The sequence below is a fragment of the Oryctolagus cuniculus genome, chromosome 15 (assembly GCF_051225735.1).
Source record: "Oryctolagus cuniculus isolate XC-2025 breed Fujian yellow rabbit chromosome 15, ASM5122573v1, whole genome shotgun sequence".
Taxonomy (NCBI): Eukaryota; Metazoa; Chordata; class Mammalia; order Lagomorpha; family Leporidae; genus Oryctolagus; species Oryctolagus cuniculus.
In genome coordinates this window covers 23,114,838-23,129,024 of record NC_142881.1, presented here as the reverse complement: position 1 = coordinate 23,129,024, position 14,187 = coordinate 23,114,838, and the positions used below count along the sequence as shown (strand labels likewise).

The 14,187-nt window shown below is 41.6% G+C and overlaps 1 protein-coding gene across 6 annotated transcripts in view; it reads right to left on the bottom strand.

Annotated features, from left to right (window-relative positions):
- Positions 1-14,187, bottom strand: part of SORCS1 (sortilin related VPS10 domain containing receptor 1) — a 589,194-nt gene that overhangs the window by 146,609 nt on the left and 428,398 nt on the right. For all 6 annotated transcript variants that reach the window (XM_051824151.3, XM_051824146.3, XM_051824152.3 and 3 more), the window contains exon 6: positions 2,850-2,914. In XM_051824151.3, the coding sequence (XP_051680111.1) occupies positions 2,850-2,914 (65 nt within the window). The remainder of the gene's footprint in view (positions 1-2,849; positions 2,915-14,187) is intronic.

Genomic DNA, 14,187 nt, shown 5'->3' with positions numbered 1-14,187 from the left:
CCGAAGCCAGGAGCCAGGAGCTTCCTTTGGGTCTCCCACGTGGGTGCAGGGGCCCAAGCACTTGGGTCATCCTCTACTGCCTTCCCAGACCAAAGCAGAGAAGTAGAAAGGAAGTGGAGCAGCTGGGACTCAAACCGGTGCCCATATGGGATGCTGGCACTGCAGGTGGAGGCCTTACCCGCTATGCCACAGCGCCGGCCCTGAAATATAATCTTGAATAAAGATACGCACAGGCCCTACTCTCACAAAACTTGGAGATGGTGAGATGTGATCAAATAATCAGGTAAATGGAATGCACACAATTTCAAGCTGAGATAAATGCAGTAAAGGAAAACTTAGTTGGATGAAAGAAAACAAAATAACAAACTGGTTTAGATTGGGAGCTCAAGGGAGGCCTCCCCCATAGCCTGAGGTGTGCACAGTCCACCTAAAGCAATTACACTGAATGGGTTCGGGTGAGAGGAACGGAGGAGGGCATTCCAGGCAGGACAACAGGTGGTATCAGGTCCTTGCAGCTCAACACAGAACCCTGCTTGTTCAGGACCTGAAAGCAAGCTCAGAATCCTAGAGGAGTGAGGGAGGAGAGGTCAGAGTGAGCTCAGGCTGAGGTCAAGGCAATAATTTTCCCTTCATCACAGAGCACTGGAAAGTCAAAAAGAGCTTTAAACCAGGTGAGGCATTATTATCATAGCTTTAGGAAAAAACTGCTCTGTTGTGTAGTAAGAAACGGACATTGGCATCGAAGATAACATCATCTGTTCCAGGAAATGGAGGGGTCACTGCAAGCCTTCTGCCTGTAGAGGTGGCAAAGAAGCTCCTGACTGCTGAGCTCATGTGACAGCAGGCTCAGTACTGGGAATAACCCCTGTGGCAGCCACGCCTGCGTTTACAGGGCACAAACGTTATGGCCAGCCTTAGACACCGACTCTGCCAAGGGACATATTCATGCCCCCAGAGGGGAAGCAGAACGTCTAGAGATGAAAGTCTCCTGGTGTGTGCATAGTCAAAGAGCACGCATGGCTTCTGGGGAGTCTGGGTTGCAGAGGTAACCTGCTTTCTTTAGTTCTGAGCTGGTGAAGCCAAGTGTCTTCTTCTTTGCATTCTGAAGACTTAAGAACACGTTGTGAGATGCAAACGGCAGTGGTAGAACGCTTTAGAATTGTGAGGGGATATTTTAGAAACAGAGAATGACTCCAAAATTAGATTTCCTCTCTTTGGCTCAATGCTGGGCAAGCTACATGTTTATTACTGCATGGTAATTGTGCATAGTCCATTCTCTTTCTCTCCTCTAGACTGGATAACTCTTTCTCCCTTTTCTTTTCTTCCCATATTCCTCCTCTTCTACATCCTTTCTCTTTTTTCTTGTTTTCTTTTGTCCTTCTCACCTGTGGGCTCTACCTCAGCAGCAGGGATATTTGCTAATCCTTTTGAGGACCCTTCTGGGCAAAGAAGAGGTAAGAATCTTAAACTGTTGTTGAAGTGTGTGACAGGTCAGGTGCTCTCTGCTGTATTTTATATGCATTGGCTTTTCTAATTCTCACTGGCATGGGTTTTACTGTCCTGACATATATCATATAACCTGAGGTGTATTATTATAAACTCTCTACGCCTTCATTTCCTAATCTGTAGAATGGAAATAACAATATGCAAAGGTGCCATGAGCATTAATTGTGTTAAAATATAGAAATTACTTAGCAGAATTCCTGGTATGGTACCTGCTTAATCAATGTTAGCTGCTAAAGTAATCATTGTTATCAACAAATTTAATGTGTAGTTGAAGCAACAGAGGCAGAGTTTAAGTAGCTTTTCCAGGGAGATACATTTAGCGAGTTCACTAAGGAGACCTTCAGACATGGGTAACTTTCTTCCCTCTATATCTCTACCTAAAGCCACACTTTGCAGCACACCCAAATCGACTCAGTAAGGACTAACAAAGGGTAAGCAATGGACTCAAACAACTTCCTCTTCTGTTTCTTAGGATGGGGATATAACAGGATGCTTCTCTCTTTTTTCTGCCCCCCCCCCATGTATTTTGTGAATCACCAAATGAGACAATGTGGCTCTGCCTGGATGATATTTGACAAAATGCAAAAATAAAGCACAACAACATTTGCAAATAAAACAATAATTATAACAAAAGAGCTTAGAAATCAGATATGTAGAATTTTGTATTTACCTAGAAAGATAATTCAACTGGGTTACAGGGTTGTGCTTGATGGAACAAGGACATAAGCCTCAGTCATTCTAGTTCATTGCCCAAAAGATAGATAAAATCAAGAATTTATCCCTTGTCCCTGAATCCCAATTCACTCTCATGCCCTATCGTTCCCCACCCTACCCTTGCATTCTTCCCCAGGTTTGGAAGGGTGGTATGGGGAAGCTCACTTCTAACTACTGCCCCCGACCCCACCTACGATATAAAGAGGCCCAGCCTGCTGAGGTCCAGGCCCTCAGTTCAATCTGCATGCTCGCTGAAAGTTGGTCAACCTCTGCAAGTTTATTTTCTTTGAATAAATCTGGTCTGGCTGTGAGTTTGTTCCCTCTCTTGGTTTCTGCCCCTTACATTTTCTTTACAGTTGGTGCCCGTGTGAGGAGGCACCAATCTGTGCCCTTTTTCCTTACCTCTTTTCCTTACAGTGCTCATATCACCACTATCCAAATATACCTGGAATATATATCCATATAATTACATTTATGAAAATTATTATGATAATCTAGAAAACTAAATACAGGAGAAGTCCTCCTCCCAAGTGACTTGGCTCACTGCTGCTATGATGAAAGACTCAGTGCATGACAGACTGATAGAAACACCATTACTACAGACAGTGGGAGAAAGCTGATTTACTTACGACCGTCCACAGTTCTGGCCTCAAGATGCACCAGGTCTGGCTCCTTGTTTGATGCCATCACAGACCTAAACATAGAAAAACATGGAAAGGAACATTCACATTATGGACATCACACACGCCCCCAGGGGCCCCCACCATTCATATTCCCACACTCCTAAACCACAGTGCTTGGAATATATCTACCCTGTATATGTATATATGTATATCAGGTTATATGTATATAACCTGATAGCAAATTTTCACTTCAAATAACAATAATAATGGAACCTGTTCTTGATGAAGGCCAGTTTGAATTCAGCTAAAAATAATGTATGTTATTAGTCAGACATGCAAATAAAAGTCCAGAACATGGAGCAAGTGTACTTTCCTAATAACTCCACTGATAGCATATTAAACTATACCAAGCATATATCTTTGGCTGGGTGACTTGAACAATGATTTACATAGCAAAATGATGAGATTAATTTTTTCGATTGACATTGTAAGACTACCTACACCGGCCTATGAAGCATGAACAAACCCTGTGACCCAACCAATGCAGCAGCACTAAACAAAATGACCATTCTCTGTATTGTTTAAACCAGAGCACAAGAAAAACACAGGTGCATTTTACTTCATGATGTGTACCTGAAGCCCTATGTGTAACTAATATTAAAGTTGACTGAAAATGCCTTGGAGGCACATATTATTTTGTGTTATCTTGCAGTGAGCCATACTAAATAGAAAATAACTATTCTGTTACATAAATAATGTGTCCAATCATATTGTATCTATGTAATTTTTATACTGCAAGATTAATTGAGCTTGGGACTTTCTGTACTTTTATAAGGTCAGGATTTGCAGAATTGTAATTAGCTCCATTTTTACATGGAAAGTAATCAAATGCCTCCAAATTGGTTCCTCTGCTGCTCCTCAGTCACTCAACCACACCATCCAATGCATACTAGAATAATGCAGATGTTGAAAGCACTCATCACATTTAGGACTCAGGTATCCGAATCCCGATACTGCATGCCCGCCTCAATTTTTGCTGCCCCTACTCATGCCACACTCAGAGATGCTGCCATTCACTGACAGTGTGACATTCCTTTCCTTGTCCCTTCCCCCACTCATAGCTTCTGTCCTTAGCTCCTTCTACAGCTTCACTTCATCCTCTTTTACTCTACTTAAAGTACAGCTCAGAAGTTACTTTCTCTGTTGAAAATGTGCTATTAGCAACAAAGAAAGCATTTCCCGTCAATCAACCAATCCTCTGATACATATATCATAGGGTCAGGTATTTAGCAGAGCAGTTAAGAAGTCTACGCTTTTTTTTTCTTTTTTTTTTTTTTTTAATTTTTTGACAGGCAGAGTTAGACAGTAAGAAAGACAGAGAGAAAGGTCTTCCTTCCGTTGGTTCACCCCTCAAATGGCTGCTACGGCCGATCCGAAGCCAGGAGCCAGGTGCTTCTCCTGGTCTCCCATGGGGTGCAGGGCCCAAGCACTTGGGCCATCCTCCACCGCACTCCCTGGCCACAGCAGAGAGCTGGTCTGGAAGAGGGGCAACCGGGACAGAATCCAGTGCCCCGACCAGGACTAGAACCCAGTGTGCCGGCGCCACAAGGTGGAGGATACCTAGTGAGCCGCAGCGCCGGTAAGAAGTCTATGCCTTTTATTGGCATGCCTGGGTTTATGCCCAGCTCCAGCTCCTGACTTCAATTTCCTGCCAATGTAGACCCTGCAGGACAATAGTTATAGCTCAATAATTGTGCCCCACTACCTACTTGAGAGACCTGGATTGAGTTATTGGAGCCTGGCTTCAGCCCTTGCCTAGTCCAGGCCATTGAATACATTTGGGGAATAAAGCACTGGATGGGAGTCTTTCTGTCTCTCGCTCTCTCTCTTTCTCTGTGTTTGTATGTGTCACTCTCCTTTCTTTTCAAATAAATAGACAAACATATTTTAAAACATATTAGCAGAGTTTATTGTAAGTCATGGTTTCTGTCATTTTCCAAGTGTAAATAAATACCCTCCCTCAGCACAGACACAGATACACAAACTCACACAGTCACCAAATAAAGCTAGCAGAGGAGCTCCACTGTAAACATTTCACACTGACACTTATAAAACTACATACATACATACTGATAGGTAGGCAGACTGCAGGCAGGGACAGAGGAAGGAACCAAGAAAGATTAAAGAATAGAAGGAAGGAATCAAGGGAGGGAGGGAAAGGAAGACTGTATAAAGGTGTGAATTCCATGAAATAAGTACATTAATCTTTGTCCTAGGGTAGTTTCTAAAGCTTTTTCCCAACATAGGGTCTGAGGCTTAGCTGCTTAGTCACTTTTTATCTATAGAAAGGAGTTCTCCTTCAGGCTCTATTATTTCTGTTTTCTCTGAAGATACAAGGCCTGACATTCAGAGTCTATGCTCAAAATATTAAATCCTGCTTTTTCTTCTTCCAAAATACAGAGATTTCCTAATAAAGGTTTTGTAACTTCCCCCAAAGAGACATGTGGCATCATTTGGACATTTCACATCCACTTGGATACAGTAGGAGGTGACTCTTTCACCATCATTCCAGTTAAGGGCTGCAGTGACTCTGTCTCTGGGAGGTGGCTCTCCATCTTCCCACCTGCAAGTGCTGATTAGATTTATGGGTGACCTCTTCTGACAAGGCCACAAGCCAGGAGCATTAAATAGAGAAAATAAGCTGCCTGAAAAATGTAAACTAAAAAGCTCAGCAATTAACCGGTTTTTCAAAATATTAATGCGTAGTTACACGTTATCTATCTGCCTGTTTGCCTACTGCTCTGAATTGCTTCCTTGAAATGACTACCACCTTTTATAACCAGGAGAAATCTCGCATCCTGGAAATACAATGTTAAAAACTAGCAGATCGGGGCAGGCATTTGGCCTAGTGTTTAACTGCTATTGGAGTATCTAGATTTCAAGTACTGCCTACACCCCAAATTCCAGCTCCCTGATAATGCAGAAGCTGCGATATAGCAAATGATGGCTCAGTTAGTGGGGTCCAACACTCACATAGGGGATCTAGATTGAATTCCAGGCTCCTGTACTCAGTCCTGTTACACGCATTCAGTGAGTAAATCAGTGGATAAAAGTTCTCTGTCTCTCTCTCTCTCTCTGTGTGTGTGTGTGTGTGTGTGTGTGTCTTTTTCTCCCAGCCTTTCAAATAAATTTTAAAAATTACAAAAAATAAACCTAGCAGACTTTCTGACTTGCCTTTGCTTGCTTTATGGCTAGTGTCACCAGAGGATAAAATGACTGCCTGGATCTGGTCGCAGCTTTGTAACGGCAGAAGTTGTTGTTTTAAGTAGCATTCACTCCCTCCCCCCTTATCAACTAAAGTAAAAGAATAAAGTGTAAAATAGAGTCCTTTGTTTTTCCAAAATCTAGTGTGGCTGATCAATCTGCTTACTCTGCCTAAACTTTTTTCCACCTACAATAAAACAACTACAACAACAAAATAAATTTTAAAAATCAAAGTCAAACTCAGCGTATCCAACCATTTTTACTTGCCAGTGTCCTCACCCTTAGATCTAGTGTTCTAGGAGAATCCTGAATACTCAAACATGACATAGAATGACTTCTGCTTTTCCTGTATGGCTCCCCTGAACTCTAATTCCCGAGGCCAAGCAGTTCTAAATGTCCGTCTAAGGGCTGGTTCTGTTGGTCTGACGTTGACTAGGCACCTTGGGCAAGAACATTACTATAGTTAACTCAGATGGTGTAATTTGTCCAAGCCCACATATGCCCCCATGTTTTAGGTGCAGTAATGGAGTCATGTAGTTTTCTGTGTGTTTTAAGACCAACTGTTGGAGTTCATCATGATCATCATCATCATTGTCATCAAAAGCAAATGGAAACATAACATTTATTCAGAAAAGAATTCCGAATGGTCTTATTTGCAGAGTGAGATCTTCAGACTGGCTTGAAGCATCTCTACCCAAATATGTTATTAAGTTTTACTTCTAGTATTAAAAACAAAGTGTTAGGGAATCTTTGCTTTATGCTTCTTGATCATTCTGTACACATTGTTCATCATAGTTTATTGGACCTCTGCATAAATGACTCTTACTACACTGCAGTACAAGAAGGCAGGTGCTCTGTTAGTACTGGATTCTCTGTGCATGCTACAGCACAGAGAAGTGTGCTTCATCAATAGTATATTGACAACATTTTTGCACTAGCAGATAATTAATATTATATCTGCTATACCTGGTTATTCAATTCTGGGACTTAGAAAAATCTTTCCATACAAATACAAAATGAAAATTTTGGTTCAGAATTCTTTAATTATACAAAAAGGTCAAAGGTGGGGCCGGTGCCATGGCTCACTTGGTTAATCCTCTGCCTGCAACACTGGCATCCCATATGGGTACCGGGTTCTAGTCCGGTTGCTCCTCTTCCAGTCCAGCTCTCTGCTGTGGCCCGGGAGGGCAGTGGAGGATGGCCCAAGTGTTTGGGCCCTTCACCCCATGGGAGACCAGAAGGAAGCACCTGGTTCCTGGCTTTGGATCGGTGTAGCTCCAGCCGTGGTGGCCATTGGAGGGTGAACCAACGGAAGGAAGACCTTTCTCTCTGTCTCTCTCTCACACTGTCTATAACTCTACCTGTCAAAAAAAAAAAAAAAAAAAAAGGTCAAAGGTAGCTGTGTCTTATCTATCTTTATATTGCATTTATGTCTAACTGGGAAATTGAAATCCCTTCTTGAATTGAATCTCATGGAAGGATTAAAGGGTTCTCATGCCTGTGCATATCCTGGTGTCTACCTGGAATTCTCTCTCACCATCCTTCTGCTTTCATGAACTCTTTTTACTACGGCTCAGGTGCAGATGACTAAAGTTGAAACTATGCCACTTATGCAAGTTAGTTATCCCTTGTGAGACTTCCACAACCGTGCATATACTTGAACACAACATAAAAATGATTAAATAAATTTTCTGGGAAGATACAACTTCAAGTACCTAGATAATTTCTGAAATATAACAAGGGTTCAAAAATTCAGCCAATTCCTTTCTTTTCCTCTTCCTCCTTATTTCAAGAGATGGGTGGGGAATATTAGTACTTATGTAAGAAACTAAAATTAATCTTGGTAGTAAAAACTTCTTGGTATGACACCATAAAGTCAGAAATGATTTATAAAAATTATTATAATCATAAGTCAATGGACAAAATATTAATGCCTCAAAGATCAATTATATGAAAAATATAAAATTCAGATATTTATTCACTCACTTATTCCATGAGACATTATCAACCCCTATTACATGATGAACACAGGAGTTACAGATTCCCTACTCTTAAGATCTGTAGGGCAGCAGATGAGACAATAGTCCAAGGAAATGGGTTGCAATATTTAAGGTGCTATTTGAAGACATAGAAAGAATGTCATTGTACCTGCAGATAGAGACAGAGGAGAAAGAAGGGTCAGAAAACTTTAGAAGCAAATAGAGTGAATCTTCAAGGATATGCCACAATACACTCAATGGACAGAAGGGGTGGAAGGACATCCTCTGTAGACATAAACAGCAAGTACTAAGACCATAAATCAAAGAGAAGAGAAGAGGAGCCAGTGGCCCCTACTAGTAAGGCAATAGGCTGGATCTAGAAGTAGAGCAGATGATAAAATGAAAGTTAACAGTGTCCAATCATGAAGCAACATTTGTACAGTGCTAAGGTTTTAATGATCGCAAAAGCCATGGAACTGCACCAAACAAAGTTAAGCATCTAAGTTTATCAACAGCTAAAAATAACTTTAGGAACTAAATTTCTCTCTTTGTGTTTCCCATCAAGGGACAGTCTCAGATGAAGTGCACAGGCCAGCCTGGGTCAGCCCTGTTGATGAAACAGGAAAGAGCTTGCTGCAGCCTCATGCACCCCAGCTTCCACTATCTTTAGACGGTGTTCACATTTAGGAGTTATTTAGGAATAAAACCTAAGGCTTATCAAAGACAGGAATACGAATAAAAATAAATCATACACTGATATAGTGCACCGGTGATGCGAGCAGTGCAGCCTCAGCCTTCTGAAATACAATCAGCACGATGCAGCCTTTGCAGACATTTTCTACAGAGAAACTCAGAAATGTCACCAGTTTATCATTCTCCTGGCATTTCGTCTGAGTTTATACCAGTTTAATATAGTGCTCAATAAATGCTGCAGATCCACAAAATGTCCTGATGTAGATAACCGCAGAGCAAGCATTAAAAAATAAACACCGTGACGGGATAGCACCTATTTATTCAGATTTAGAATTGCCGTTAATGGCACACAGAGGAATGAGGAGGTATCTGCAGAGCAAGGGAGGCTGGGAGGCTGGGCCCCGCCGCCTTCCCCCTCTCTGTCTGAGATGGAGCCTTCATGTTCCCTCAGGCCCTCTGCAGGAACAAGGCAGCAGGTGGTCCAATCAGCTACCCAAGGAAGAAACAAAGTGCTTGACAGGTATCAGTTTTTGGATACCTTGATTTCCTTCTCCACAGTCAAGGGTTTCCCCTTCACCTGCCACCACAGTTAGGTTTTCAAACATCATGAGGAAAACCCTGGCTAACGCCACAGCTTTTATTCATGAACAAAACAGCTTAGCCTGATGTCTCATCTGCTGCATACCCAGGGCAAACAGATTACTTAAAATAAAAAAGTAGTGTAGAGGTGTAGTTTTAAACTTTCTTGAGCCTAAAAACCACACTTGCTTTCTCTTTCTTTTCTTGTGGTCCCCAACTGTCACACTGTTTTTCCAAAACCAAAGTTATCCATTAAACAATAATAAAAATATAGACAAATAAATAAACCAATAGTAACAATGCTTAAGTCTCTTTGGTGCAAAAAGGGCAATTGAGAAACAGCATCACCTGCAATGTGAAGCCCACCACAGTCTGCCTGCATTTCTTATCCCAACATTTTCCTTGTCTGACATCTGCAACACCGTGTGTGTGTGTGTGTGTGTGTGGTGTGCATGCGCACGCCTATGTGTGTACATGTGACTGTGAGCATTTGTGCATGCGTGTTAACTGGAGATAAGTGAGGGAGGAGTGCCTAACTGTGAAAGAAGGTATACATACAGCTTACAAGGGCAGGAAGGAGGAGAGGATGTGTGTTGCTTGGTAGAAGTAAACTTGAAAGTGTAAACAATAATGCTGAGAAACAAGTGACACGTCTCTGGAAGCATCACAGTGCCCGAGACTACCTCGACCAACACAAATCTTTCTCTGGCAATTCTCCCTCCTCCCCCACTTTCTCCTCACTGAATTTAAGGGGTCTTCTTATTCCATCTTTGTCTGCATTTTTCTATTTCCTTCTCATGCCACCTTTTTTTCTTTCTTCCCCATGTCTGTCTTTGTTGACTCCCAAATCTGAATGTGGAGGTGTAAAGAGACTATGGGGACCATGACCTCATCAACAGGCCTGAGTCCACACACAGAAATCACAATGCCAGTGGAATGCAGAGAAATTCAGTTAACATGATCAAAGGGGAGAGGACTGGGCTTATAGTATTGTTTTTGAAAGATTTTATTTATTTACTTGAAAGTCAGATTTACAGAGAGGCAGAGGCAGAGAGAGACAGAGAGAAAGAGAGAGAGAGACGTCTCCCAAAGTGGCCGCAATGGCTGGAGCTGAGCCAATCAAAAGCCAGGAGCCAGGAACTTCCTCAGGGTCTCCCACACAGGTACAAGGGCCCAAAGACTTGAGCCATCTTCTATTGCTTTCCCAGACCATAGCAGAGAGCTGGATCGGAAGTGGAGCAGCCGGGACCTGAATCTGCGCCCATATGGGATGCTGGCACTGCACGCAGCAGCTTTACCCACCATGCCACAGTGCCGGCCACAACTTGCAGTATTTTTAAATAAGGTTTCTTTTTACCTTTTAAAAATTAGTGGTATCATACCCAAATGTTTTAGCTAGTTTTGGTCAATAATATATCTAGGAGGATTTTCCATACTAGAACAATAAATTAATGTGATTAATATATAGTTGCCGTATTATAAACTATTGAATGAAAATATCCAATTTATTTTGCTATTGTCTATTAATAGATGTAAAGAAAAATGTATATAAATTTAGGTAAAAGTACTGAAAATACACACAAAAATACTTGATTGTAGTCACTTCTAGAAGAATTTTGCAGTGAAGAGGATAATCCCAGAGAAACTTAGCCTCAGCAGTGATTTTTAAATTTCTATAAGGAATGGAGCCAGCATTGTTGCATAGTAGGCTAAGCCTCCGCCTGAGGTGCTGACATCCCTTGTGGGGTATGGTTCAAATCTTGGCTGTTCCACTTCCGATCCAGCTCCCTACTAATGTCTGGGAAAAGCAGCTGAAGATGGCCCAAGTCCTTGGGCCCCTGCATCCACGTGGGAGACCCAGAAGAAGCTCCTGGCTCCTGGCTTTGGATCTGTCCAACTCTGGCTATTGTGGCCTTTTGGAGAATAAACCAGCAGATGGAAGACCTCTCGCTCTCCCTCTCTCTGTCTGTCTCTTTCTCTCTCTCTCTCTCTCTGTCTGTAACTCTTCCTCTCAAATAAAATAAATAAATCTTTTAAAAAGTTTCTATAAGGAAGATCTACATATGCAATACCCTTAGAAGTAAAATATGTGTATTATTAATTAAAAAAAACAAAAAAATCTATTCTATCTGGAAAATAAAGTCTAAGGTGGGAACACAGTGAATGTGTGCACATCATAGAGAGAGAGGTGAGTGGGATTCATGCAGGGATGAAACCTGGAAGGCTTTCAAATACTAGAATAATTGGAATTCTGTCACCATCTTACTAAGAGTTCTTCAAAGACTAAGACTGGCTGTTTGGCAAAAAAAAAAAAAAAAAGCTAAGGACTATGGGGGAGGAGGGTGGTATTTGTGTGGATGTTGAGGAAGGGGCTGGAGGCTGTGTTTGGGACAAGAGGGGTCTCAAGAACAGAAGAGAAAGAGAAGACAGTATCTTTCCACTTCTCCTTTGCAATTCTGTCAAGGACAAAGGCCTTCAAACCAGAGAGTGGGGAGCAAATACAAGTTTAAACACTGGAGATCATCTGATCTATGGAAATTATATTCTATTAGAGAATTCCCAGAAACACCTATCTCCAAAGTTTTTGTCTGAATGTATCAGACAAGGAAAACAAAAAACAAATTCTCAATGTATGATGGTTTGTTAGTTTGTGAATTGTGGGAACGCACCAGAGTAGTTATATATCAATTTCAGAGAAAACAAACAAAAGAGAAACTAAATTGAAAGCCAGATGCAATCAGACATTCTAGAGTCACCTACCCACACCTCAGTGAATCCGCTGTGCACCCACACGGGATGCTGCAGGCAAGTCAGCACGGAAACTGTTGCTTGAAGCTGAGAATCCCTGGGATACCCTGAGCATTTCACAGGCAGGGCAGACAGATGAGCATAAACTATTGCTTTAATGGAATAATGAATGAATTTTAAAAACTTACAGAATATTCACATTGTGCTTCGCATGTTTCTAGGAATCAGCATTGAGAAAGAAGAAAACCCTTTTACCTCATTTCAATAGTGAAGTCAGGGAAATTAAAAAACATAAATAAACATGTATCTCAGATGCTGATAGCATTTTTGAAAGCGATGTGGGAAGAATGTATATATACTTTTCCCAAGGGATTTAACTAATCAAAACAAAATTGTTGCCATATGGTGTTGACCAATGGCTGGTGTCCATCTATTAAGTGTGGGATGGATGTCACACAGGGCTCCAAGGCTGTGCCCTTGTCAGTGTATGGCTCATCAGCTGTTGACAACTTGGATAAGAACACATTCTGTGAACCCAGAACATTTGCACATGACACAAATTGAAGAAAAATAATGACAACACAGAGGCAGTTTTAGCTCTGAAGGTAATTTACTTGCCTAATAGCGTATACCTAATAAATGATACAATCAGACTGCAGCTTAGGCCTTGTAAGTCCTCTCTGGCCCCATCTATTGTTTACAGAAATGGTAACAATAATAATAACATGCTATATACTATTATATGTAATAATACATAACAACAATGATAGTACTTCAGCATGAGATTGTTGTGAAGAGTCAAAGAAGGAGTATGTGCAGCCATTGCTTTCCTCAACAGGATGCATTAAGGCATCCTTTAGAGACGAACAATGTGTTAGGTGTCCACTGTCCAATCCTCTTAAGCTACAGTTAAGGAAGCAAAGACTACAAAAGATCAAATATCCTTGTCCAAAGTCACACTACTCAAAGGGCATCAAGGTTGAAACTTCTAGTTCAGGTCCTTCCTACTTCCAGTGATCCTTCTCATAAAAATAACAGAGAGAGAGAGAGAGAGAGAGAGAGAGAGGAAGGAAGGAAGGAAGGAAGGAAGGAAGGAAGGAAGGAAGGAAGGAAGGAAGGAAGGAAGGAAGGAAGGAAGGAAGGAGGGAAGGAAGGAAGGAAGGAAGAAAAAAATTCCTTTCATTTTACCTTTCCACGTCTCAGAAACAATTGTTACCTCATGAGGTAGCCTGTGTGGTTTGCGTTAAATGCATGAGAAATAATGGGGAGACCTCAGACATTTCAACCTCTTGCAAGGGTTACACTGTGCAGACTATGGTAGCATAGGCCCCAGTTTATTTGACAGTGTTCTATGTCCTAGAGATCAGAACCAAACTGGATCTTAATTTCTTGGACCTTCAAAGATTAAGGCTTCTAAATTTGAGCATAATGTCTCTGTGGATAGCAGCAAAATGACTAATACACTGTGACGCATGTCAGAAACACAGTGTCAGGCTCCACATGGACTGCCAGGTGCTGGCCCTCAGGCAAGGCTGGTTTAACCATCCTTGCAGTAGCCTCTCCATATTTTATCAGCTTGTTACTACACAAAAAGCATCCTCTTGCTTTACTGCTAGATGAGTGGTACTTCTGCAATACTCTCCTTAGAGAGTACTGCCTGTAGCATCTGCACTGAGAAGGGAAAGGGATCAGTCAGTAAAGCCTGGAGGAGAGCAAGGAGAGAACTGGGTTAGATAGAAGAGGAAATGAGATTCATCTCCACCACAGAGGCAGACATTCCTGGTGTGTCAAACAGCAGCCATTCTCTCTAGTGCTCTGTTTACCAGTGTGATGGGATCTGGAGCCGGCCAAACATGAGGATGCTACTCTGAAAATGCTTTAAAGTCCATGCCGGTTTGATTTTGAACTCATATTAACTGTGCAGTCAGGGAAAACAGTGAGATAATGTGCAATGAGAAACAGACCTTTCATATCTTTTAATTGTTTTTCTCAATTATCATTTCACTATAAATGTGACTTTCTAAATTAGACATTAAAATCTTAGTGTGACAGAAAGAAAGGATAGTGGAGGGTAAGGGGGG